Below are 25032 nucleotides of genomic sequence, written 5' to 3'. Positions count from 1 at the left end.
TTGTTTACTACACATCACTGTTTGTTTACTACACATCACTGTTTGTTTACTACACATCACTGTTTGTTTACTACACGGCACTGTTTGTTTACTACACATCACTGTTTGTTTACTACACATCACTGTTTGTTTACTACACATCACTGTTTGTTTACTACACATCACTGTTTGTTTACTACACGGCACTGTTTGTTTACAACACATCACTGTTTGTTTACTACACAGCATTGTTTGTTTACTACACAGCACTGTTTGTTTACTACACAGCACTGTTTGTTTACTACACAGTATTGATACAGTATTGTTTGTTTACTACACAGTATTGTTTGTTTACTACACAGTATTGACACAGTATTGTTTGTTTACTACACAGTATTGTTTGTTTACTACACAGCACTGTTTGTTTACTACACATCACTGTTTGTTTACTACACATCACTGTTTATTTACTACACATCACTGTTTGTTTACTACACGGCACTGTTTGTTTACTACACATCACTGTTTGTTTACTACACATCACTGTTTGTTTACTACACGGCACTGTTTGTTTACAACACATCACTGTTTGTTTACTACACAGCACTGTTTGTTTACTACACAGCACTGTTTGTTTACTACACAGTATTGATACAGTATTGTTTGTTTACTACACAGTATTGTTTGTTTACTACACAGTATTGACACAGTATTGTTTGTTTACTACACAGTATTGTTTGTTTACTACACAGCACTGTTTGTTTACTACACATCACTGTTTGTTTACTACACTACTGTTACTGTTTGTTTACTACACAGCACCGTTTGTTTACTACACTACTGTTACTGTTTGTTTACTACACAGTATTGTTTGTTTACTACACTACTGTTACTGTTTGTTTACTACACAGTATTGTTTGTTTACGACACAGTATTGTTTGTTTACTACACAGTATTGTTTGTTTACTACACAGCACTGTTTGTTTACTACACAGTATTGTTTGTTTACTACACAGCACTGTTTGTTTACTACACAGTATTGTTTGTTTACTACACAGCACTGTTTGTTTACTACACAGTATTGTTTGTTTACTACACAGCACTGTTTGTTTACTACACATCACTGTTTGTTTACTACACAGTATTGTTTGTTTACTACACAGTATTGTTTGTTTACTACACAGCACTGTTTGTTTACTACACAGTATTGTTTGTTTACTACACAGTATTGTTTGTTTACTACACAGCACTGTTTGTTTACTACACAGCACTGTTTGTTTACTACACAGTATTGTTTGTTTACTACACAGCACTGTTTGTTTACTACACAGTATTGTTTGTTTACTACACAGCACTGTTTGTTTACTACACAGTATTGTTTGTTTACTACACAGTATTGTTTGTTTACTACACAGTATTGTTTGTTTACTACACAGCACTGTTTGTTTACTACACAGTATTGTTTGTTTACTACACAGCACTGTTACGTACTTTGAATGTCGGGTAGAACTTGATGCTGTAATCTTTACAGACATCAAAGTTTTCCTCCTGAGCGCAGTCCAACACGCCGACGCTGACCGCCTGATGCCAGTCTGAGAGAGAGAGAGAGAGAGAGAGAGAGAGAGAGAGAGCTCAACCAGTCAAACCAGTCAAACCAGTCAGCAGCCTCCACAGTTCAGAGTATCCAGCTCAGTTTGAACTAACTCAAAATTGCAGCTTTTCCAAATCTTAAAAGTCCCTCCAAAATAAAAGCTGTGTTTGTTTGTTGTTCTCTGAGTTCACCTTAAATCTCAGTTCAACACCTGGACACACCTGCTGCAGGATTTATGACATCACAACTAGTCTGTAGCCAATCAGGGTCCAGTATGTAACTGATACAGTGTGATGTGGAAACTTGAAGCCTCCAGTTCACAAACACTGAGAATGAACTTTACTGTGAAGGAGACATCTGGAGTTTTATATGAAGGAGAAATAGGAGAAAATGTTTTAAAGGACAAACATTCTGCACATTTCCAGGTTATGTTATTGTTATTATTACACTAAAACTTTAGCAACAGCCTTAGCAACCAAGGCTACAGGATGGATGGACGTTTATGAGCATGTGCGACGTCAGAGTAAACATGTAGTAAACATGTTGCAGATGAAGCTTTCAGAGCAGGATGAAGCTCTGACTTTTAATATGCAGGCAGCATTTCTACAAACGTTCACCTCCAGTTCCTGAACTTTGATCATGTTTAACATCCGACATCAGAACAGGAAATAAATAACAGAAAACCACAAAAAGCTGAATATGTCTCCTTTAAGGGTTTTTAAACGAGGTAACTGGAACTCTTTGTGGAAAAACAGTATCAGACACAAATTTTCATGCATCTGAAAAAATGTTTTTAGGTTGTTTTTCTTTGTGTGCTGAACAGATTGTTGAATCTTTCTGAGGAAAACGTGTGATTTGTGATATTTGACTATACAAACAGTCAAAGCAACCTGTGGGAATCTTTAGTCTCCATCTGCCTCCATTTCTGTGTCTCTGGGGAATAATTCGACTGGAGACCAGCTGCCTCTCTGACACACACACACATTTGTCTTTCTATAGATGTGAAGACCCTCATTAACATAATGCCCCCCCCCCCCCCCCCCACCACACACACACACACACAAGCCCCGTCCCTAAAAAACCAAACCTCAACCTTATTCTAACCATCACCTTAAAACCAAGTCGACACCTTCCAACAGTCCTTTACACAAGTTTATAACTGGCTTTGGTCCTCACATAGACAGAAAGACCAGCTCACACACACACACACACACACACACACACGCACGCACGCACACACACACACATACACACACACACACACACACACACACACACACACACATACATACACACACACACACATTCTCTCTTTATGTGAACCTGCTGCCAGAGTCAAAGGACGTCTGGGACACAAAGACCCGTCAACCCCCCCCCAACCCTGAGAGACAGACAGCTGGTGACACACACACACACACACACACACACACACACACACACACACACACACACACACACACACACACACCTCCTGATCATTTAAACACAGCTGCTAAATCTTAAATCTCATTGGAAAACTTTCTCAGTCCAAGTAGAGCAAATCAATATGGAGTTTATCAATAAATATTTATTTGATTTATAAAAAGGTTTTAATTCATTTAGATAAAGTATAAGAATATCTGCAGACTGAATGTAACTCTGTTATATTTACCTTCATGATGTCTTTATTACAGTATCAGAACTGATAACAGTCAAATATTATATCCACAAATCTGTTCATTCCTTTAAATACTCGTGAATAAAACTGTTCATTGACACGATCTAACAAAAAATACTAATTATGATCTTATTCTGAAGTTATAAAGACTTCAGTTGTTGTTTATTTTTCTGAATAAAGTTAAAAAATCTGCAAAACTCTTTGTAACCTTTTGTTTTCAAAGTGCTAAGTGATTATGAATGTGTTAATTATGAATTCAGAGCTACTTTGTTCTTTTTTTTTAATGATAACTAACTGAGCTCGATAAGAGCTCTTTAAAAATGTCTCCATTAACTCTGTTATCTGCTGTCTGAGCTATTTTAATCCCCTATTGACTTCCGGGAACAGTCATTTGTTACTGACAGACGTGACTGGACTCAAGTCTCACCTGCTTGTTGCCTGGAAACATGAGCTCATTACCTGTTAGCTTAATCTAGCTTCAGCCTTCTGTCTGTTTAAACCGTTATTATACAAATACAAACACAGCTAGCTTGATCTGATGATATAATACTATTATTATATATTTGTCAGATTAATATTAGGTGACTCTTCTCCACTATATGACACCGCTGGCTTGTTAAATTTTTAATAAAGAGATCATTTAATCTCTCAGAACTTCATTTAAAAATTTGCTACTTTTCCATTGATTCGCACAACAAAACCTTTGATCCACCACGTGAGCAGCGCGACGCAGAGCTGAGGTTCAGCTTCAAATAACTCCTGATTTTTATGTTTTATAACCGCCGAACTGGACGGAGGATGAAGCAGAATCAGAAAACACACCGATTGATACTTTACGAGTTAACGTCGTTTAATCGATCACTGAGGAACCAATAAATAGCTGTATATTGATCCGAGTCTGGCGCTGCTGTTTACAAAGGATGAGGGTCTGTCTGCGGTACCTTTGACGTCCTGGGCCAGGGCCCTCCATGTGCTGGAGTACTGGATGCAGTGTCCGCACCAGGACGAGTAGAACTGGACCAGCCAGGCCGAGGACGAGTTAGTGACGGCGGGTTTCAGGCTGCTGCTGGTCAGGATCTCCAGCGGGTCGTCCTCCGTGTACAGCCGGGCTGCGGCGTACACTGACGCGGGGACGAGCCAGAGGACGACCGCCGCTTCGAACCAGAACCGGAGCATCCCGTCTGCCGTCCGGAGAGAGACACGCCGAGAGCAGGCTGTCAGAGAGCGGGGGAATTTCTGCCGAAAACAAGCTCGGAGACCTGGGGAGACATGAGAGCAGCTGCTCGCTGAAAGCTACGTGTGTTTACAACAGAGAGCAGCAGGAAGAACAGACGTCTCACTCTGACGGAGTTTCCGATCAACAAAGAACCAAAACGGCTTTTTACACAGCAACACAAAAACACAACAAATATATTAAAAATGAAAAAAAATGTATCGATGAGAGTTATCAAAATATAAACAATTAAAGAATAAACGCACAGAATAATAATTTCGCCTGTTCTTTACTGGTTGCTATGGCAACATCTCTACTTGTGTCTCTGCTGCACGGAGGGCTTTTGTTTTTACTATGGAGTGAATCATGTTCTGAATAGACGATCTTTATCACGTTGAGACTGACGCAAGGCTGACGGTAAAACTATGCTGCAATCATTGATACTCGGAAATTTCAGTGATACCGGAAATCACTGTTAAAATATAAAACAAATAATGTTTATTATCATTAAATAATTACAATAAATAATATAATGCAGTATGATATATGAATAAACAAATACACAACCATTACATAAATATATATTATATATTAAGTTATTATTATCATATATAGGAATATTTATATAACAATGTTGTGATAATAGCTAAATTCTATATACATAAATGTAGATATATGACGATCACTCCGATGTTTTGAGAGTTTTGTACTGCTTGTACTAAGAATGGCTGGTTTTAAAAGTAGAAGTCTTCCTGGAGGAAATGTAGTGTGCTCTCTTACTCTGAAAATTGAGCGGGAGTTGTAGTTTAAGTTTAAGCTCACTTAAATACTTCCCACCACATAATTATACGTGTAATTTCATTTCTATACTTTGACGTAATACATTTTATAAAAAAAACACTCAAATAGGCACCAGAACATGACTGACACAAAGACAAATGAAAAATAAATATTTGAATTAAGAAATAAACTTTAAACAATACATCAGTTCGTCTGCGTCATGAGATAAAAGGCCTGTAACAGTGAGAGACAACAAATTAATTATTTAGTAATTCAGTTGGCTATTTCTAAAGAGCACTTACAACTTATATTTTAGAGAAACAAAGGTTCATTTTAAAATGTTTCTAACACACAAAGTAGGAAAATAATCTAGAAATACTGTTATTACCAATCATCCTGTCATATCATTTACAAGATTATTGTCTGTCTTTATTGAATACATGAATAAACATGAGTTACATTCTTAGGAACAAAATAACACATTAGAAATAGAAATATAATTAAATAAAATAAACAAATACAATAGATACATAAACTAAATAAAACAACAGAACAGAGTTAAATAAACACATTAAAAACAATAAACCCATTAGCGGTTTTTACCACCTTTTTAGAAGATTTAAAGTTCTGCTCACGTTCTCAGTTCAGTTTTTGTTGGCAAACTTACACTTATGAATATGAAACTTAACTGAGATAATTATAAGATTGATAAGCTTGATTCTCATTCTGTCTGTTGTAACTTAAAAACCCAAACATATATAATACATATAATATAAATATTTATACAATAAAGCAAAAACAGCCATAAATGTATCAGTAATAAACGTATAAACCTGTTGCCATGGTAACAGTGCCAAAATAAATCAAGCAAACTTTTTGTTCTGCAATGTTGGAAAGTTCAACTTCTGCTTTTTTTCCTCGCGCGCTCATTAAGTGTTAGTTTTTCCCACAGTCCCTGAAGGCACCACAGCTCTCTGCTGCCCCCTGCTGGTCGTCGGTTCAGTTTCATAAAGTTTTCTTGAACAGTGTGTTTCTATTTCACTGTTTAGTGATCTGACACTCAGACATTTATAAATAATCTTGCACTTTCCATCTTCTGCTTCCCGCCACCACCTCCTTTTGTTTTGTTTTATGTTGTTATTTATAGACTAACGGCTGTCTTGTATTATCCTCATTATTAACATCTCTATTTTATTTTAAAATATCTACATTTTATTGTATTATCAGTAGATCTATAGAATAATGGATATCTTGTATCTTTATTTTATTATCAGTTGATTAACACTTCAGACGGAAGTGAGGTCGCATCGTTTTTGCAGCAGTTTAACAGCTCAGCGTTCAGCGTCCGGTTCCCATAGCAACGGAGGAGCTCGACACACACAACACAACGCAGGTGATTATCTGTTTATTAACGACTAAATAAAGAGTTAACGAGCAGTAACGTGACTGTAAATGTGAGTAATGTGTCAGTAAGTGAAGCAGCAGCAGTGAAAACAGGGTCACGAGGTTTTAAAGGGGTCAGAGGTCAAACGTAGTTTCTGTGACGTCTTCAGATGCAGTAAAAGCAGAGTTAGTGTTTCTGGCACAACTTCAAGATGCGCAGAGAAGAGAGAAAAGTGTGAAGATGTCAAAACTCCAGAAACACTTGAAGTTTATAGAAACACTTTACTGTCAGTGTGTGGCCTTCAGGGTCATCAGGACACATTACAACAATATCTAAATAAGCAGGTTGAGAGCAGAAAAATCAGAAAAGTAAATAAATATATATAAAAGACAATAAATCATGTACATCCAGACACATATCAGAGATGGTGAGTATATGATGACGTAGCTTCATGTCTTCAGATGCCAAAAGAAAATTACATTGATTCAAATACATTTTTTATAACTTTGTTTATTAAATTTTCAACAAAAACAACATTTAAAAAGTTATTGCACTTGTAAGTTATTTGGTAGGAAATAAAACATCAAAGACAACAAGACGACAAAACAAGGTGTGAAATGGAGATATATTTTTAAAAAAAAAAAAGAAAAGAAAAATATGTGTTGATACAGTTGTTTACACATATCAGACCTATAAATAAAGATATACTTCACCCTGGAACTGCAGGTAAATGTAGACGCTTAACATAAGAAACGAAGGGTCCACATTGCTGAAGTTTGTGTTTAATTTTAACTTTATGCAGTTTTAAATTCAAACATCCAGAGTTGATGAGAAGGAGGCTCAGAGGATTAATCGTCTCTCCATCCTCGTTCATTCTGGACAGTTGAAGTGTTGCTGAATAATCCAGTAAAACCATCCGGTTCGATCTTTGTGTCGGTTAAAAGTATCTTCCCAGAAACCAACAAGAGACGTTCAAAACCAGAACATGTAGATGATTGACAGGAGACTGGTTACATCATTAGAGATTAATAATAATAATCCTGCTTTATGAATGAGACAAACAGAAGGAAGATATTATAAGACGTTTAATGAGGTTGTTTTATTCATTTACATTTTTAATCAACATATTTAAAACTGTTTTTACAGCCAAACATTTATTCAGTACTGCTTTAAAATACTGTTTATGATCATCTTCTAAGTATGATGATTACGTTTGTTTACGTTTGTTTACGTGTGTTTACGTGTGTTTACGTGTCTTTATTTCTCTGATAAACAGCTGTGTTTTAGTTTGTTGAGTTATTGAAGACGCAGCTCTGTGATTGGCTGTTCATTAAGCATCTCAGTCACATTCTGTAAAAGCAGAAGTTTCTCATCATCATCATCATCATCATCATCATCATCGTCTCTACAGCTGAACTTTACTCAACAGGAAATCATGTGATTCTCTCTGTTTGTGTGGTTAAAAAAACAACATCAGTCTCATAGAACTGTTTATTATTTTAATGTATTAAGTTGAACCAAAAACAAACATTATATATTCTGACAATTCATTCCTCAGTTGACTCAGATGAATGTATATTTCACTGTATAAACCTTCGTCTGCAGTGAGACGATTGTTGCCTTATTTCATAATTACTGAGACAGAAAGTCATAATTATTAGATAAGGCCTCCAATTATTATTCACTAGTGAATGTAATGTTTTATCAAACCACTTTTTCCAGAGTTATTGATAATAATAATAATAAAAACAGTAGTAATATTAGTAATATAATAACACTGTAATAATATTAATATTTACACAAGTTTATAAAATGTTTCACAGACATAAAAACATCAAATACAAACTGCAGCTACACATGAGAATAAATACAGTGCTATCAGGGAAAATAAGAATAAAAATAAGAATAAAGAATTAATTAAAGCCAGTTTGTAAAACAAGTCTTTAAAGGTCGTTAGAGTGGTGAAGATGAGGAAGAGGAGGTGTTGATATTAAAAGTATTAATATCTGCTTCAAAAAACAGAAGGGACCGGAGCACACTGATTAATTCACAGCCGTTAATTGTGCAAACAGACCAACGTTTCGACACCAGTGTGTCTTCATCAGAGTCCAGTGGACAAAGACACGAGACTGAAGTATGAATGAAACCTGTAACGTTCGTCTGTTTGCACAATTAAAGGCTGCAGATTCATCCGTGAGCTCCAGTCCCTGCTGTCTCTGCACCACAGACACCTTGTGAGGAGTCTTCATCATCGGTCTTCATCATCGGTCTTCATCGTCGGTCTTCATCATCGGTCTTCATCGTCCGTCACACAGGAAACATGACGTCACCGCGGGTGGGCGTGGTCAGAGACTCCATGCTGACCGATCCGCTGCTGATCAAGGTAAACACGTCACAGCTTGAACACAAAGTATAACTGAGAGTCTGATCAGTTTATCCGACTCAACGTCCTCTTACTCGCTTTTTCTGGAGCTCTCAGCTGCATCTCACAGTCTTCCTTCCTCATTTAAATACAGTTTGATTAATGTATCTGCAGCTGTTCACAGTAATCTGAAGTATTATATGATGTTAAAAGTATTCTAGAAATGTAATTTATCTAATAAGTCGGCTCTTATCAGATAGTTAATTCGTTAATTAACATGATGACATCATACAAGTTGTGTGATGTCATAACCTCAGACGTGTTGATCTCCTGCTGAGCACCAGGTGGCAGCATCGACTCAGACTGACGTGTTTCCAGGTGTTTTTGAAGGCGTCACTTCGAGAAAATGGTCTCTGTGTTACGTAACATTAGAGATGATGATGATGATGATGATGAAGTCATCCGTCTCTGTGCAGGCGTCTCTGGGTCAGACCCGGTCCAGAGGTCTGTGTGTTCCTGGTCCAGATTTCACTTTCGGAACCAGCAGCGGCTCGCTGAGAGACGGGGGCGTGGCTGATGGTAAGCCCCGCCCACTGTAAACAGCAACAACAGAACTGTTTGTTAGCACGCTGTAACGTCACCGTGGAAACGTTTTTTGACCCTCCTGTCTTATCTTGGCTGTGCTAATGATTGTTAGCATGCTAAAGCGTTACTGCACCTGCAGCCGTTAGCATTAGCAACATGCTTGTTAGCATTCCAAGAATCCTGATATCTGAACACAGTAACAGATCAATATGTTATCAGCAGATGGCAGCAATGTCGAGTCACATGACCTGGTGACATGCAACTCCTCAGTCCAAACCTGAAGATTAAATGTTATGTTATAAAAAGAATGAAAGTGAATTAATTCTTCAATCTCCCGACGACAGACACACAGCAGCCAATCAGGTTGCAGATCAGGAGGAAAGGTGTGTGTGTGTGTGTCAGTGATGTCATAGGTGCTGACCGACTGAGACTAACGTGATATAAAAGTAGTTTGATGAAAACAAAAAATTAAATAAAAATAATGCGCACACAAAATAAAAGTGTGTGTGTGTGTGGTTTAGCAGCGGTCAACTGTCAGAGTGTGTTTGCATGAAGGAAACATGCCTTCAGGCAACAATCACTGCTGTCACTCACACACACACACATACCAACACACACACACACACACACTAACACACACACTAACACACACACTAACACACACACACACACACACAAACACACACATACCAACACACACACACACACACACTAACACACACACATACCAACACACACACACACACACTAACACACACACATACCAACACACACACACACACACACTAACACACACACTAACACACACACACACACTGTGAGTGTCATTCAGCAGCTTCTCAGTGTTCAGCTGACACACTGGGGTTTAACATAAGACTCCTCTCATCTGTCAATCACACACACTCACTCACATGTTAATGTCCGCATGCTAACGTGCTCACCATGGCAACGCTAGCGTGTAGATGTTTAGCAGGTATAACATTCACTGTGTTGGTTGTCATTAGTTTTGACCAGATGGCGGCGCTAAATGAAAAGGCAAAGGTCTGGAGAGTCTGTTATTGAGGTGGGTGGGGGGGGGGCTGGGAGGGAGGGGGGTGAGTGTTGGTGATGGGGGCTCGTCCAGGTGGGACTGGGGGGGGGGGGTTGTGATGGGGCTCCTGAGTCAAACCTGTTGTAGAAACTGGTTAAACACTCTTTACTCCGGCCCTTGTTGCAACATTTTCAATTTATGCTTCAGCAAAAGGTTTCAGTCGTCTCCATGGTAACCGGGGAATGGTAACCATGGTCCTCCAGCCGGCTTGTTTAGTTGGATTATATCATCCCAACCAGGACTAATTGAACAAGGACGTTACAAGTTGTGTAAAGTTACAGACCAAAATATCAATAAGGAAGTTCAGTGAAAACTGCAATCTCCATGGCGACGTTAGTGACACTACCCAATCACACGTCCACAGCAAAGCAAAATTCTGCAGGTGACATGAAAGGAAAGTATCGAGCGACCTGCCATTAATCAGCCTTCAGTGAGGCAGACACTGATTGGTCGGTGGGTGCAGTGGCATGCTGGGAGTTTTAGTTTTTGGAACGTTGTTTGTGTTTTCATGTCAGTTCTGTCCAGCTGGAGGGTTCAGTCACGGCGGGGAAACTCGGCTCCTCATCGGCCGCTCGTCCCGGACTTCGTCTCTCTGAACCGGGACGCCGTGAAGTCCGGCCTGGTGACGTCCAAAGAGCTGAGTCAGTACAGAGCGCAGAGGGGCGGGGCCATGCAGAACCCCGCCCCCAAACGGCCAGTTGGCGGGGATGCACGGCGTCCGGTGGTGCCTGACATCACATTTGGAGTCTCAACAACCAGGTCAGAAAAACACACATAACATCCACAGAACTGATTATTGATTAGTGATTGATTGATGTATGTATATGATGTGTATGTACTGTATTTTTTTTCTCCAGGGCGTCGTCCCCCCTGTCAGACGTCCTCTCTCATCAGTACGCTCGCCGCTGGCTGGACGAACAGATGAGCAGGAATCAAACCAGCAACCACAAGCAGCTGCAGAGGGTAAGAGAGAGAGAGAGAGAGAGAAGTGAAGCTTGCACGCCCACAGCTCGCTCACTGTGTGTGTGTGTGTGTGTGTGTGTGTGTGTGTGTTCTTGTATTGATGACATTGTGGGACTTCCATTTCTAGGGCACAAAAACTACGCAGGTCCCCACAAACATAAACATCATAAACAACTGTACAGAACATTTAAAGGGGACATTGTTGTCTTTCTAATGGTTTTCTGTTATTTACTTCCTGTTCTGATGTCAGATGTTAAACAAGGTCAAAGTTCCAAAACTTGAGAAGAACGTATATAGAAATGCTGCCTGCAAGTCAAAAGTCAGGGCTTCAACCTGCTCTGAAGCTTCGTTTTCAACGTTTTTTTTCTACCTTGCTGATGAGCTGACGTCGGCTCAGCACACACGCTGTTCTGTAGCCGTGGTCGCTAAGGTTGTTGGTAAAAATGTAAATGATAAAAGAGTTTACAGGCTCACATTCTGGGGACAAAAATTAGATTCAATTCAGTATAACTTTATTTATCCCTGTGAGGATGATTATATACACACAGAGAGGAACGAAAGACATTAATCACGAAGCTAAAAACAATCAAAGACATTAAGTTTAAAATAATATCTGTAGAATCGTTAATAATTATTAATAAATAACTATAAATATCTAAACAATCTAAACTGAAGCATCAAAGTTTAGGAAGAAGACTTGGTTTAAGGTTAAGGTAAGTCAGTGATGTCTGTGTGTGTGTTTGTGTGTGTGTGTGTATGTGTGTGTGTGTGTGTGTGTGTGTGTGTGTGTGTGTAGATAAAGCCAGGTTGTATTCCAGACACCAGGACCAGCCTGCTGAGGAGGAGCAAAGCTCTGCCGCACATACAGACACCGTTCAAACTGCCTCGCTACACACAGGTAACACACACACACACACACACACACACATACACAAACACACAAACACACACACACACACACACACACACACACACCTTTCTGTACACTGAGTTGTTCGTCTAACTGTTGCAACCACATGACTTCATGAATGAATTATGTTTTTATTGTTATATGTTGTTTTTTAGTCTAGTTTTAGCTGGTTTGCTGGTTTCTGACAGCAGCAACCTCAAATTCTTCTTTTCACTCTTTGGGAACATTTTTGTGAATGAAACTCGCCCACAAACAGAGCAGAACAGGCGCCTTATTGTCTTATATGGACATTTTAGGGGCGTTGATGATGATGCTGATGATGAAATATCAATGAACAGGTGACGTTCATCAGGCTGAGTTTGTGATGTTAAGAGTTTGTTGAAACAAACTTCACAGAAAAGTCAGAGCTTCAGGAGAAGAAAGTAAGTTCAGGAAAGAGCGGTCGCCGACCAACTCCATCAGCACGTCCAACAATAAGCTCTATGAGACCCTACAATCCGCCCACAGGAAACAGCCTTCATCAAGATGACAATGACCTCCTCATCGCTGCTGACTCAGTCTACTCATCCTCCTTGACCTCTCAGCCGCTTTTGACACGATCTCCCACTCCATCCTCCTCAACCGTCTTTCTGATTTAGGCCTCACTGGTACTGTTCTCACCTGGTTTCGATTGTATCTCACCAACAGAACACAGTCTGTCTCCGTTAACGGCTCTCGCTCTCCAGCTGCCCCAGTCAACCAGGGCGTGCCTCAAGGCTCCGTCCTCGGGCCCATCCTCTTCACCATCCACATGCTCCCCCTCGGTCAGATCATTCGCCATCATGGACTTTATTTCCACTGCTACGCTGACGACACTCAGCTCTATCTCGGTACCACACCATCCACACAACCCCCCCCCCCGGTACATTCATGGATGTCGTCTTATCTACTCAAACTAAACAGCAAGAAAACAGAGCTCATGGTTGTGGCACCTAAGGTGCTGCTCCAGAAGGTTGGGGATCCCCCTCTACCCTCTCCTTCCAGTCACACATCAAATCCGTCACCAAATCCGCCTTTTCCCACCTCAAGAACATCTCCCGACTCCGGCCGTCACTCTCAAACACCTTGATCCATAGCTTCGTCTCAAATCGTCTGGACTACTGCTGAACCTCCTGTTCGGGATACCCAGTAAAACCCTGGACAGGCTCCAACATGTCCAGAACTCAGCTGCCGGGGTTCTACCTACACCAAACCCTGGCAGCACATCACCCCCACTCTCATTCACCTACACTGGCTCCCTGTGAAATACCGCATCTCCTACAAACTCCTCCTCCTCCTCACCTACAAATCCCTCCACTCCCTGGCCCCCCAGTACCTTTCAGACCTCCTCCACCAACACACACCTTCCCGAAGCCTGCAGCGGTCCTCGGACTCAGGGCTGCTCTCCATCCCCCGCCCCAGCCAGAGCCTTCCCACCCTCTGGAACTCTCTTCCTTCTGAGACACGTAACGCTCCTACCCCAGAGTTTTCTTTTTTTCCTTTTTTGTAAAGCATCCTCGGGTGTTTTGAAAGGTGCTATATAAATCTAATTTATTATTATTATTAAAACCTTCTTACATGTGAGGCCGCCACACTTCCTGTCTGGGTTGAAATAAGACGACGCTCTCTGTCCGTCTCTCCTCAGGTCGCTCCTGCTCTCGACACCTTCAGGACCGAGGAGGCTCGTCTCCGGGCCTTCAGGGCTCATCAGTCGGACTCCGTGTCCAGGAGAGGAGATCAGGGTCTGGGCACGTACAGTCTGAACTGACACGAACCGCTCTCTGAACATGTGAACATGAAACCCAATAAAGCTGAAAACAAATCTTTTCTCTGCCTTTTGTTCTTCCATTTGCACTGATTTGATGTTTTTTCCACTTAAAACGTTGAAAAAAATGATCTGAAGTTTGGAGGCGGAGCATCAGAGGGAGAAGCCTCAGGGTTCGATACTGGGACCTTTATTATTCAAAGACTCAGAGCAACAGGTCACATTATGCAATGAAATTCTTACTTTGCCGTCTCTCTGCATCACCGTTAAAGTATATTAAAAACAAGAAGTAAAATAAACATATAATGATAAAGACATTCTGACTGTAACAGGTTAATATGTGCAAAAAAAAGAGTGAACTGTGCAAACTTGCTGTGGTGAAAGTTTTCTGTTTGTAGCAGCATTTAACAGATATAACAGTACAGGGCTACAACCAACAATTATTTTCATTATTGATTAATCTGTCGATTAGTCGTCTTCCATAAAATGTCAGAAAATGGTAAAAAAAGTGGATCAGTGTTTCCCAAAGTCCAAGATGACGTTTTCAAATGTCTTCTTGTGTCCACAACACAAAGATGGTCAGTTTACTGTTGTAGAGACTAAAGAAACCGGGAAATATTCACATTGAAGAAGCTGGAATGATTAATCAGTTATGAAAATAGTTGGTGATTAATTTAGTAGTTGACAACTAATCAACTAATTGTTGCAGCTCTAAAACAGTTAATATTTTGTACTTTAGGTACAGCAGGGCAACCCGTTCTCACTCCCAACTCGTCACATATCGACGCTCGGTCAGGGCACTATGGCGTCACTTATTAACGTGCAGGGTAGTCCGATAGACTTCTGTTGAGCTCCCACAACGTCTGAAATAGACGCTATGAGACCGATGACGTCTAAATAAGGTGACAAATCTCAGCCTGGTCGACAGAATAAAACGTTGGCATTGTATGTTTCTGCAAACCACAGATACATGAATATGTACATTTCAACACCTGTAATACGGAGCATATTAACATTTCTGAAGTGACGTAAGTTACTTCACATTACATGTATATAAGCTGACGTACTTTCTTATTAGGAGGTGGAGGGGTTGGTGGATGGTTTGTAATGATGTTGGCAGAAACTTATAAATCAGCACAGAGCACGGTTCGAGACCACCTCGCTGTTTTTATTTTATTTTTTATTTTAACTCAAACCATGATCTTTTCCTAACCCTAACCAAGTGCCTAAACCTAACCAGACCTCAACCACCGCGTTGTCACACCAAAAAACATCATTATTTTTTAACAGTGATACTGCGCGTTAAAACGTGTCGCCGGGGCGTCCTGACCGAGCGCAGATATGTGACGAGTTGGGAGTGAGAACGTGTTGAGTCGGGTGATGCTACATGTATTGATCTGTGCTGATTCACTTCTTTCTATACTATGTAAATAAACTTATCAAAATCTTTGTATCATGTTACGCTGATGATACTGTCATTTATTGTTATTCCTCGTTAGCAGCACAAACCATCAATCTGCCCTTGATTTGACTCGATTTAACCTTAATGTAAGCAGTTTAGCTAGCTGAGGTCGTAAAACTCTTGCAAATTAGACCTGGCAGGAAGGCAGCATATAAAGTTCCAGACGAAAACGGACAAAACCAACATCAGGCACACAAATAAAACACAACTAAAAAACAGAAAACAATGTGATGAAGGTTAAAATAAGTTGAACAGAGGAAATCACAAAAAACAAATAATAAAAAGAGTAATTTACTGTGAAATGATGAAGTCCAGTCATGATTAAATGGTGTAAACGCTCACATGTCCAGACTGAGTGTGAAGGGATCTCTTACCAACACGCTGAAGAGATGAAGGATAAAAACGTTCAGCTGAAGTTAAAATGAGGCTTCAACAGTCTGAGTCACACAATCATCAATAATCAATCTATAAAGAGTGAATAAATGGTTAATAACTCACTATAATGCAGCTTTCAGCAGATGTAAGTGTTTAATAATGTATCAGTCCACAAATATAACTCCTGTTTGCTGCTGTATAAACAGACAATGAATGAAAATATAGTAAAACACAGCTGTAATAATATAAAATATGTCTTCATAGGAGGAGTTAGAATAAATACTGAACAGTACTAAACAATTAAAATGTCCTTATATCTGCTTATAGCTGCATTATAGTGTGTTATTGACCATTTATTAGCTGTTAATATATTGATTATTAATGATAAATTGGAGGAGTTTCAGGGAAGCAAATTTGTTCAGAAATATTTGGAGGAAGAGACAGAAGAGGAGAAGAGAAGGTGAGAGGAAGGATGATGAAAACAAAGACAAGAGAAAAGAGGAGGAGGAGGAGGAGGAGGAAGACAAATTTAAACACACACACACACACACACACACACACACACACACACACACACACACTCAGCTGGAGGAGGAGCAGTTTAATAAATCTTCTCTGTCTCTGTCTGTGGTGCTGAAATCTGCTGATCGATCAGCTCAGTGTCTGATCTGGATCAATAATCAATCAGCAGTTAAACTGTTTTGGCTTTATTTTGTACTTTTTGTTTTTTCGAGTTAAATCTGGAATTTGTAAAACTTTGACGAGGAGAATGACGTCATAACCAAAGTAATATTTTCAGTTTTTGCGTCACATTTCCCGCCGCCGGACCTCTGCTGGGTGTGTTGAGATGTTTCTGCTGAACATCTGACTGAAATCATCATCACAGTCCGGACGGAGATGGAGGTTTCCGCCTCCGGCTGTTCCAGGTTCCGCATCGACTCCCTGCTCTCCCTCACGCCGCCCGCCGCGCTCCTCTCCCGGCCAGAGGCTCCGGAGCTCAGCCCGGGCAGCAGCAGCAGCAGCAGCAGCGGCTGCTCGGCGCCTCCCTCCCCGCGGAGAGAGCCTGTTCCCCGGCTGGACTCTGTTCTGCTGCCCGGTCAGCTGCAGCCCCGCTCCGTCAGCTCCTCCTTCCTGATCCGGGATATCTTAGCGGACTGTCGGCCCTACTCTGACCCGGGACAAGCCTACTCTGACCCGGGACAGGTCTACTCTGACCCGGGACAGCCCTACTCTGACCCGGGACAGGTCTACTCTGACCCGGGTCAGTCTGAGCTGGACTTCGTGGATAAAAGTCACAGCAGCTCGTCTTCTGACAGCGAGTCCAGAGGTAAGAGTCCAAAAATTACAACTAATAAACAGAAATAAACGACTAAAAGAGAAAAAACAGGAGTCTAATCTGGTGAATCAGGTTTAGTTTTAAATAAAATAATCCGTTATTTAATAATCTCACGAAGGACTGAGAAAATAAACTTCAACTAAACATGATTTAAATGTTTTATCTGGTTTAATCAATAAATCTAATTTAAAACACGTTAAACAGAATAAATTAAAACAATTAAAAGTGATTTTATTCAGATCAGAATCTGCGCGGACTGAAATAAAAACCGTCTGATGTTTGTAATTAATAATGAATTAATATATATGACAGCAGCACATTATTATATTATATTATATTATTAGATTATTATAATTAATATTGATGACATCAGTGAATAAAACTTTTATTTGTTTTACAGGATTGAAAATATTGATTTGATCTGAAGTTTATTCTCGTTAATTAAATGTAATAAAGTTATAAATGATGCTGCTGTTCACACTTTGTTTCATGTTGTTGGTTTTGTGTGTCTGTTTGTTGTATTTGTGTGTTTTCATCTGTGATTATTTGTTGTGTGTTTCGTGACAGAATAAATAAATAATAATAAAACTAGATATTTATTTCTGTAAATATAAATGTTTCCTTTAAGTTCTGATCAAATATTAAAAATCAAACAAAAGTCTAAAGAAAGAATTATAAGCCAATATGACAGAAACACAACACATTAATAAACATGACTGTAATAATTATTAATAAACTGTAATCGTGTTTAATGTCGGATATAAAATCACGTATTTAAATATATAATATAAACAATAATTTATTCAAAAACACGTTTTCATTATTTTTTTAATTTGCTGTAAATCAGATTCTTTGTTTTATTTTCAGCTTTTTAAAACATTTATTTGTATTTATTCCGCTGTTGATTGTTTTAATAAGGAAGCCAATTAGGGACAAAAATGTGCGAGAAGCTAGTTAATTATTAATCAGGAGCTTATTATCATTCTTTAAAAACACACAGAGAGAATCTTTGTTTTTGATGAATTAATGATGAAAGTATTAATGAAGATGAAGATGAAGATGAAGATGTTTGGTTTGTGTTGATGGATCTGAGACCGGCGGTGACCTCTGACCTCAGGACCACATATTACTGCTGATTGACAGGCTCATTGACTCCAGCGTGTCTAATAATGTTTATGTTTATATTTAATATGTATATAATATATAATATGAAGATGAAATAAATATTTGATGTGAATTATAAATATGTAGAATATTCAGATTCTGATTATAAAACACATTTTATCAGAAACTGTTAATGTGTCGACTGTGAAATCTCACTGATCTGTAACAGCCTCATAATCAATAAATAACAACAACAAACATTTACTCAAAGCTGTTTGACTCGTTCAGAGTAAAAGTTCAGATGAACTGAGAGAGGTTATTGATCTGTTGATTGACAGCTGGATCGGTTTGGCCGGCACTGAGAGGGTTAAACATGACTTTATTTTAAAATGTGCACAAAATTGACTGGAATAATAAACAATAAACAAACAACAACTGAGCAAATTATCACAGTTTATTGAGTCTTAAAGCAAATGAACATTAAAGCTGAAACACAAAGAGGGAAATAGATGCTAAAAAGTGTAAATGTGTCAAATATCCACCTGATATGACGAACTCAAATGTATCCACTACATTTCAGAGGGAAATATTGTACTTTCTACTCCACTACATTTATTTGACAGCTTTAGTTACTTTTCAGATGAAGATTTGACACAATGGATAATATAACAAGCTTTTAAAATACAACACATTGTTAAAGATGAAACCAGTGGTTTCCAACCTTTTTGTCTTTTGACGTCTTACAAAAAGCAGTGTGTAGTCGGGGTCACATTTCACATGTCTATGAGTTGTTAACAGCTCCACCAAATAGTGATTTTTCCCTCTAAACTTCTCACATGCTTTCATTTCAATAAATGTTCAAATGATCCAATATTTCAGCAAAAATCAAAGATTAGAGAAAAAGTCCAAAAACTGAAAACAGATTTGTGTATCAGAACTTTGTTTTTTCTTCTTTCCTCTCCCATCAATCATCTCACCACCCCTCAGATTTATCTGCTGACCCTTTGGAGGGGCCCGACCCCTAGGTTGGGAACCACTGGACTAAACTAGCTAACTGTATATAAAGTAGTGTAAACTAGCTCCACCTCCAGCAGCTACAACAGTAACATGCTGCTCTAACACTGATGCTTCACTATTAATAATCTAATGATGTCATATATAATAATATATCAGTCAGAGGGACCAAACCACTACTTTTACTGCAATACTTTAACTACATCAAGCTCATAATACTTATGTACTTTTACTGCAATACTTTAACTACATCAAGCTCATAATACTTATGTACTTTTACTGCAATACTTTAACTACATCAAGCTCATAATACTTATGTACTTTTACTGCAATACTTTAACTACATCAAGCTCATAATACTTATGTACTTTTACTGCAATACTTTAACTACATCAAGCTCATAATACTTATGTACTTTTACTGCAATACTTTAACTACATCAAGCGCATAATACTTATGTACTTTTACTGCAATACTTTAACTACATCAAGCTCATAATACTTATGTACTTTTACTGCAATACTTTAACTACATCAAGCTCATAATACTTATGTACTTTTACTGCAATACTTTAACTACATCAAGCTCATAATACTTATGTACTTTTACTGCAATACTTTAACTACATCAAGCTCATAATACTTATGTACTTTTACTGCAATACTTTAACTACATCAAGCGCATAATACTTATGTACTTTTACTGCAATACTTTAACTACATCAAGCTCATAATACTTATGTACTTTTACTGCAATACTTTAACTACATCAAGCTCATAATACTTATGTACTTTTACTGCAATACTTTAACTACATCAAGCTCATAATACTTATGTACTTTTACTGCAATACTTTAACTACATCAAGCGCATAATACTTATGTACTTTTACTGCAATACTTTAACTACATCAAGCTCATAATACTTATGTACTTTTACTGCAATACTTTAACTACATCAAGCTCATAATACTTATGTACTTTTACTGCAATACTTTAACTACATCAAGCTCATAATACTTATGTACTTTTACTGCAATACTTTAACTACATCAAGCTCATAATACTTATGTACTTTTACTGCAATACTTTAACTACATCAAGCGCATAATACTTATGTACTTTTACTGCAATACTTTAACTACATCAAGCTCATAATACTTATGTACTTTTACTGCAATACTTTAACTACATCAAGCTCATAATACTTATGTACTTTTACTGCATCAGAGTTCAATGAAAACAGAAACTGACACCTGAATTATCATCTGATCTCTAGTTAAACTGTTTTGCAGCTTTTATTATTTCACTTTAGTGTATTTATTTACACGTTTGTCTGCTACAAACTGATTACTGACTAATAAACACACAGACAGTCAGAGATACACGAGACCTCTGGAGGGTTTTAATTTGTTTGTGCATGAGATTTTTTTATATATATATATATAAAAAACTTAATAATATATAAAACTTTTCCAGGAGTTTGGAGTTCTGTAGTTTATTGTGAATCGTGATTAAAAAATATTTTAAAATAAGACAGAAAAACACTGAGCTGATCTCTGACAGGTTCTCTAAGCTCATCATGTGATTTCTGTTTAAACGACTCATAAAAACATATTTTATTAAAACAAGTGAAAATAAATCTGCCAACTCAGTAAGAATATTTAAAAGTTTCCAACAGAAATCATCTTGTTTCAGATCTGAGTGTCTGAATCTTAAAACAAAGTCCTGATGTCTTTTTGTTTTTATCTTAAAAGGGAAACTTGTGATGATGCTTTTGTTTTGAAAGTTATTATTATCTTCCTTTAGAGAATAAAGCTGCAGCAGAATCTATATAAACCAAACTTTATTTATTTAGAAACAAGTTGATTTGGACTGAAAAAGTCACACAGTGACTATTAATAATAATAATAATAATAATAATAATAATAATAATAATAATAATAATAATATTTCCCTCATATGACGTCATGTGTGTGTTTAGGAAACAAAAACGCAGATTTGAGGGTTTTGTGTGTCATGTGACGTCTGCCTGTCAATCACTCAGTGCAGGACGGAGCTTCGGACCCCGCGGCGGGACGCCTGAAGAAACCCCGCAAAGCCCGGACGGCGTTCAGCGACCAGCAGCTGTCGAGACTCGAGAGAAGCTTCCAGAAACAGAAATACCTGAGCGTCCAGGACCGCATGGAGCTGGCTGCCTCCCTGCAGCTCAGCGACACTCAGGTCAAGACCTGGTACCAGAACAGGAGGTACAACATCACAGCAGCAGCCACAGTCGACACCTAAAGGTCCATTTAGTAGCTGCTCTGGAGCTTTTGATCAGGCCACATGATCACATTTCAAGATAAAGAATGAACCTCAAACTTAGAGACATAGTGAGCATAAAATACAAGTTAAACTATTACAGAAACATGATCAAAATATACAAGATCAAGTTTTTATAAAATACTAGTTTACTTCAGTACCAGAACAAGAAGAAATAGTAAAATATTCAATATTTTCTGCTGTTAAAACGTTTATTTTTGCTGCTTGTCCGTCTGTTCAGCATCACTGTGGACAGACGCCTGTGAGACGTTTCACGATTAATAATAAACGGTGTGTGATCAATAATTCAGCAGTGTGTGCTGTAATTAATGATCAATAATTGATGCAGAAACAAATCTGGAGCTTTTAGTGCAGAATCACACAGAAAGCTGGTTGGTGGGGGTGGGGGGGGGTTGGGGGGGGGGGTTTACAGCACTGATTCATTTATTTATTGATTTATGTTTTTATCGCTCTATGCCCAGAGAGAGAATCCTGCGCTGTGATTGGCTGAAGGTCTAATTTCATCATTAATATGCTCCACACTTTAATTATGACGTCACTATATTCAGAAGTTCTTTGTGTTTTGATTATGCTTATTTTTTCTTTGGTATTTTTGGTTAAAAGTGAAACATGTTTTATAATTTATCTCATTTCTTTCATAGCAAAACTCTGTAAAAAATGTTCACAATATTTTTAATCTTTAAAATGTTTTTAGTGCATCAGATATATTAAAACTTATAACATGTATGAAATATCTTCTGTATACAAGGTAATAATTTGTGCTAACATGCTAACAAGATAATTTGTGCTTTCATAACAAACGTATGATAGATTGTATGAACAAGATGGCGTCCAATCAAGATGGCGTCCAATCAAGATGGCGTGCAATCAAGATGGCGCGTGTGAACAAGATAAAACTTCTTCTTGAGATAAAGAACGGTGCTGTTGTTATTTCTTTGTGCTCATATTGTCGCCGTGTGTTTCTCCTTCAGGACGAAGTGGAAACGTCAGTCAGCTGTTGGTTTGGAGCTTCTGGCTGAAGCCAGCAGGATGTTTCTACCGACACCCTACCTGTACCCCCCCGCCCCGCCCACACTGGACCTCTACCTCTACCGAGGCCACGCCCACCACCACCACCCAGCCCCGCCACTGCTGCCCCGCATCCTCACCCACACTGAACCACACCCCCGCTGACACCAGCCCACTGGGAGGACTGGTTCCCACAGGACGACGTACAGGAACAGCAGCTGCTGATGTTTGGAAATAAAAACTCTTCGGTTTTCGGTTAAAAGCAGATTCTCCACTGCAGGAACTGAAGAAACTGTTTGTGGTTCTTCTGTTCAGGAGGTGACGCTAAATCCAAGTTCAGGTACTTTCAGTGCGGCTGATTGTTATTGGTCGAGCTGATGTGACATCACATCACAACAAGGACGACGACAACAAACACCACAACAGTAACTGTTTAATATGCGACTCAGACAGCTTGTTAGAAACCAAAAGCTGGAGCAGAACATTTCTCAGAGAAAATTAAACAGAAAATAAAAAAAATATCTGACATCTGGGACCAGTGTGACATCATGATGACATCACTAAAGAGACGAGCGGTCAGACAGGTTGGGAACTAACCCGTAGGTGGGTTATAGGAGTTGTGATCAGAACCTCTGAACATGTCTGTTATATTTCAGTTTTTTATCATTTTCAATAAATACGCAAAAAATAAGCAAAGTTTTTGTTTGTTGTTTGTTTTGTACTTTGATGATAAACAATCACTTGAAGAAAGTTAATGAGAAAAGAAAGTGTGAAAAAGTGGTGAGTGGTGTTTGTGGTTTCTAGTGCCAGTAGCTCGGTCCTGTAGGGTTGTGACTCGTCTTGTGGGTGTATTGACTTGTTGACCTGGACTTGTCTCAGTCTCATGGACTCGTCAAGGTTTTGACTCAGACTTATGAAGGTTTTGACTCAGACTCTTGGAGGTTATGAGTCCGACTTATGGAGGTTTTGACTCAGACTCATGGAGGGTTTGACTGAGACTCATGGAGGTTTTGATTCAGACTCTTGGAGGTTTTGATTCAGACTCTTGGAGGGTTTGACTCAGACTCTTGGAGGTTTTGACTCAGACTCTTGGAGGTTTTGATTCAGACTCTTGGAGGTTTTGATTCAGACTCTTGGAGGTTTTGACTCAGACTCTTGGAGGTTTTGATTCAGACTCTTGGAGGTTTTGACTCAGACTCTTGGAGGTTTTGATTCAGACTCTTGGAGGTTATGACTCAGACTCTTGGAGGTTATGACTCAGACTCTTGGAGGTTTTGATTCAGACTCTTGGAGGTTTTGACTCAGACTCTTGGAGGTTTTGATTCAGACTCTTGGAGGTTTTGACTCAGACTCTTGGAGGTTTTGATTCAGACTCTTGGAGGTTTTGACTCAGACTCTTGGAGGTTATGAGTCCGACTTATGGAGGTTTTGACTCAGAGACAACGTTGGACTTGTCAGAGTCTCAGTCTGGTCTGTTTCAGCCTCTTTACATGTAAAACACTTCAGTCTGTATTTCTGGAGCAACTTGAATCTTTTGATTTCTGCTCAGTTACAGATATTTTAGCTCCACAAAACAGAGAAAAACATGAAAAATGAAGTCTAATAAACAAGTCTTTCATGATGAAATTGTTAATTTTCTGTCAGTCGACTAATCAATGAATTGTTTTGAGCTGTGCTCTGCAGCTGTCTGTCCGTCCATCCGTCCAATCAGAATGCAGCATTTAATTCAGACATTCGGAGCAATTAGCTGATGAAATATTAAACGGCAGGTGAAATATTAATGCTGTTAAAAGGCAGCAATTACACATCAGAGCGACCAGACGACTGAATATTTCCTTAAGTGCTGCAGAGTGTTTGTGTGTGTTTGTGTGGCAGCAGCTGGTTTAATAGAAACACTGAAACAGGCTTTTATTTAGTTTTATTTCTGCTCAGTTTGTTGACTGCAGCACAGACCAACTGGAAACTCCTCAAACGTTAAACTTTCCTTTTAGTTTCTTTTTTTATATCTGCATCGTTCCATCAGAGGAAAATATTCTTCATGTCTGCTGCGAAGTTCATCCTGACGGGTTTGGAAACTTCCTTCAAGAACTGAAAATAAACTTCTGTGAACAAA

At 38.8% G+C, this 25032-nt stretch overlaps 3 protein-coding genes across 5 annotated transcripts in view; 2 read left to right on the top strand and 1 right to left on the bottom strand.

Annotated features, from left to right (window-relative positions):
- qsox2 (quiescin Q6 sulfhydryl oxidase 2) overlaps positions 1 to 4638 on the bottom strand; it is a 15629-nt gene extending 10991 nt beyond the window's left edge. For both annotated transcript variants that reach the window (XR_006098221.1, XM_042422170.1), the window contains exons 1-2: positions 4169 to 4638; positions 1471 to 1571 (exon numbers count right to left, since the gene is read on the bottom strand). Coding sequence is in view for 1 of the 2 variants with exons in the window: in XM_042422170.1 (XP_042278104.1) it covers positions 1471 to 1571; positions 4169 to 4403 (336 nt within the window). In the remaining variant the exon portion in view is untranslated. The remainder of the gene's footprint in view (positions 1 to 1470; positions 1572 to 4168) is intronic.
- A 1571-nt stretch (positions 4639 to 6209) lies between these two features.
- cfap77 (cilia and flagella associated protein 77) lies at positions 6210 to 14354 on the top strand. 2 transcript variants are annotated; one of them, XM_042420268.1, is made up of 8 exons: positions 6230 to 6613; positions 8783 to 8845; positions 8885 to 8987; positions 9443 to 9545; positions 11157 to 11400; positions 11499 to 11604; positions 12401 to 12502; positions 14178 to 14354. In XM_042420268.1, exons 3-8 carry the CDS (start codon positions 8925 to 8927, stop codon positions 14298 to 14300), a joined length of 741 nt encoding a protein of 246 aa, XP_042276202.1. In that variant the 5' UTR covers positions 6230 to 6613; positions 8783 to 8845; positions 8885 to 8924; the 3' UTR covers positions 14301 to 14354. The 2 variants fall into 2 exon arrangements, with proteins under 2 accessions (XP_042276203.1, XP_042276202.1); XM_042420269.1 differs by lacking the exon at positions 12401 to 12502 and having other exon boundaries at positions 6210 to 6613; positions 8783 to 8987.
- A 2455-nt stretch (positions 14355 to 16809) lies between these two features.
- Positions 16810 to 23591, top strand: barhl1a (BarH-like homeobox 1a). The gene is made up of 3 exons (XM_042422042.1): positions 16810 to 17461; positions 21634 to 21835; positions 22883 to 23591. Exons 1-3 carry the CDS (start codon positions 17032 to 17034, stop codon positions 23082 to 23084), a joined length of 834 nt encoding a protein of 277 aa, XP_042277976.1. The 5' UTR covers positions 16810 to 17031; the 3' UTR covers positions 23085 to 23591.
- Positions 23592 to 25032: the final 1441 nt, after the last annotated feature.

The sequence above is a fragment of the Thunnus maccoyii genome, chromosome 9, assembly GCF_910596095.1.
Source record: "Thunnus maccoyii chromosome 9, fThuMac1.1, whole genome shotgun sequence".
Taxonomy (NCBI): domain Eukaryota; kingdom Metazoa; phylum Chordata; class Actinopteri; order Scombriformes; family Scombridae; genus Thunnus; species Thunnus maccoyii.
This window is presented reverse-complemented; position numbering and strand designations above follow the sequence as displayed.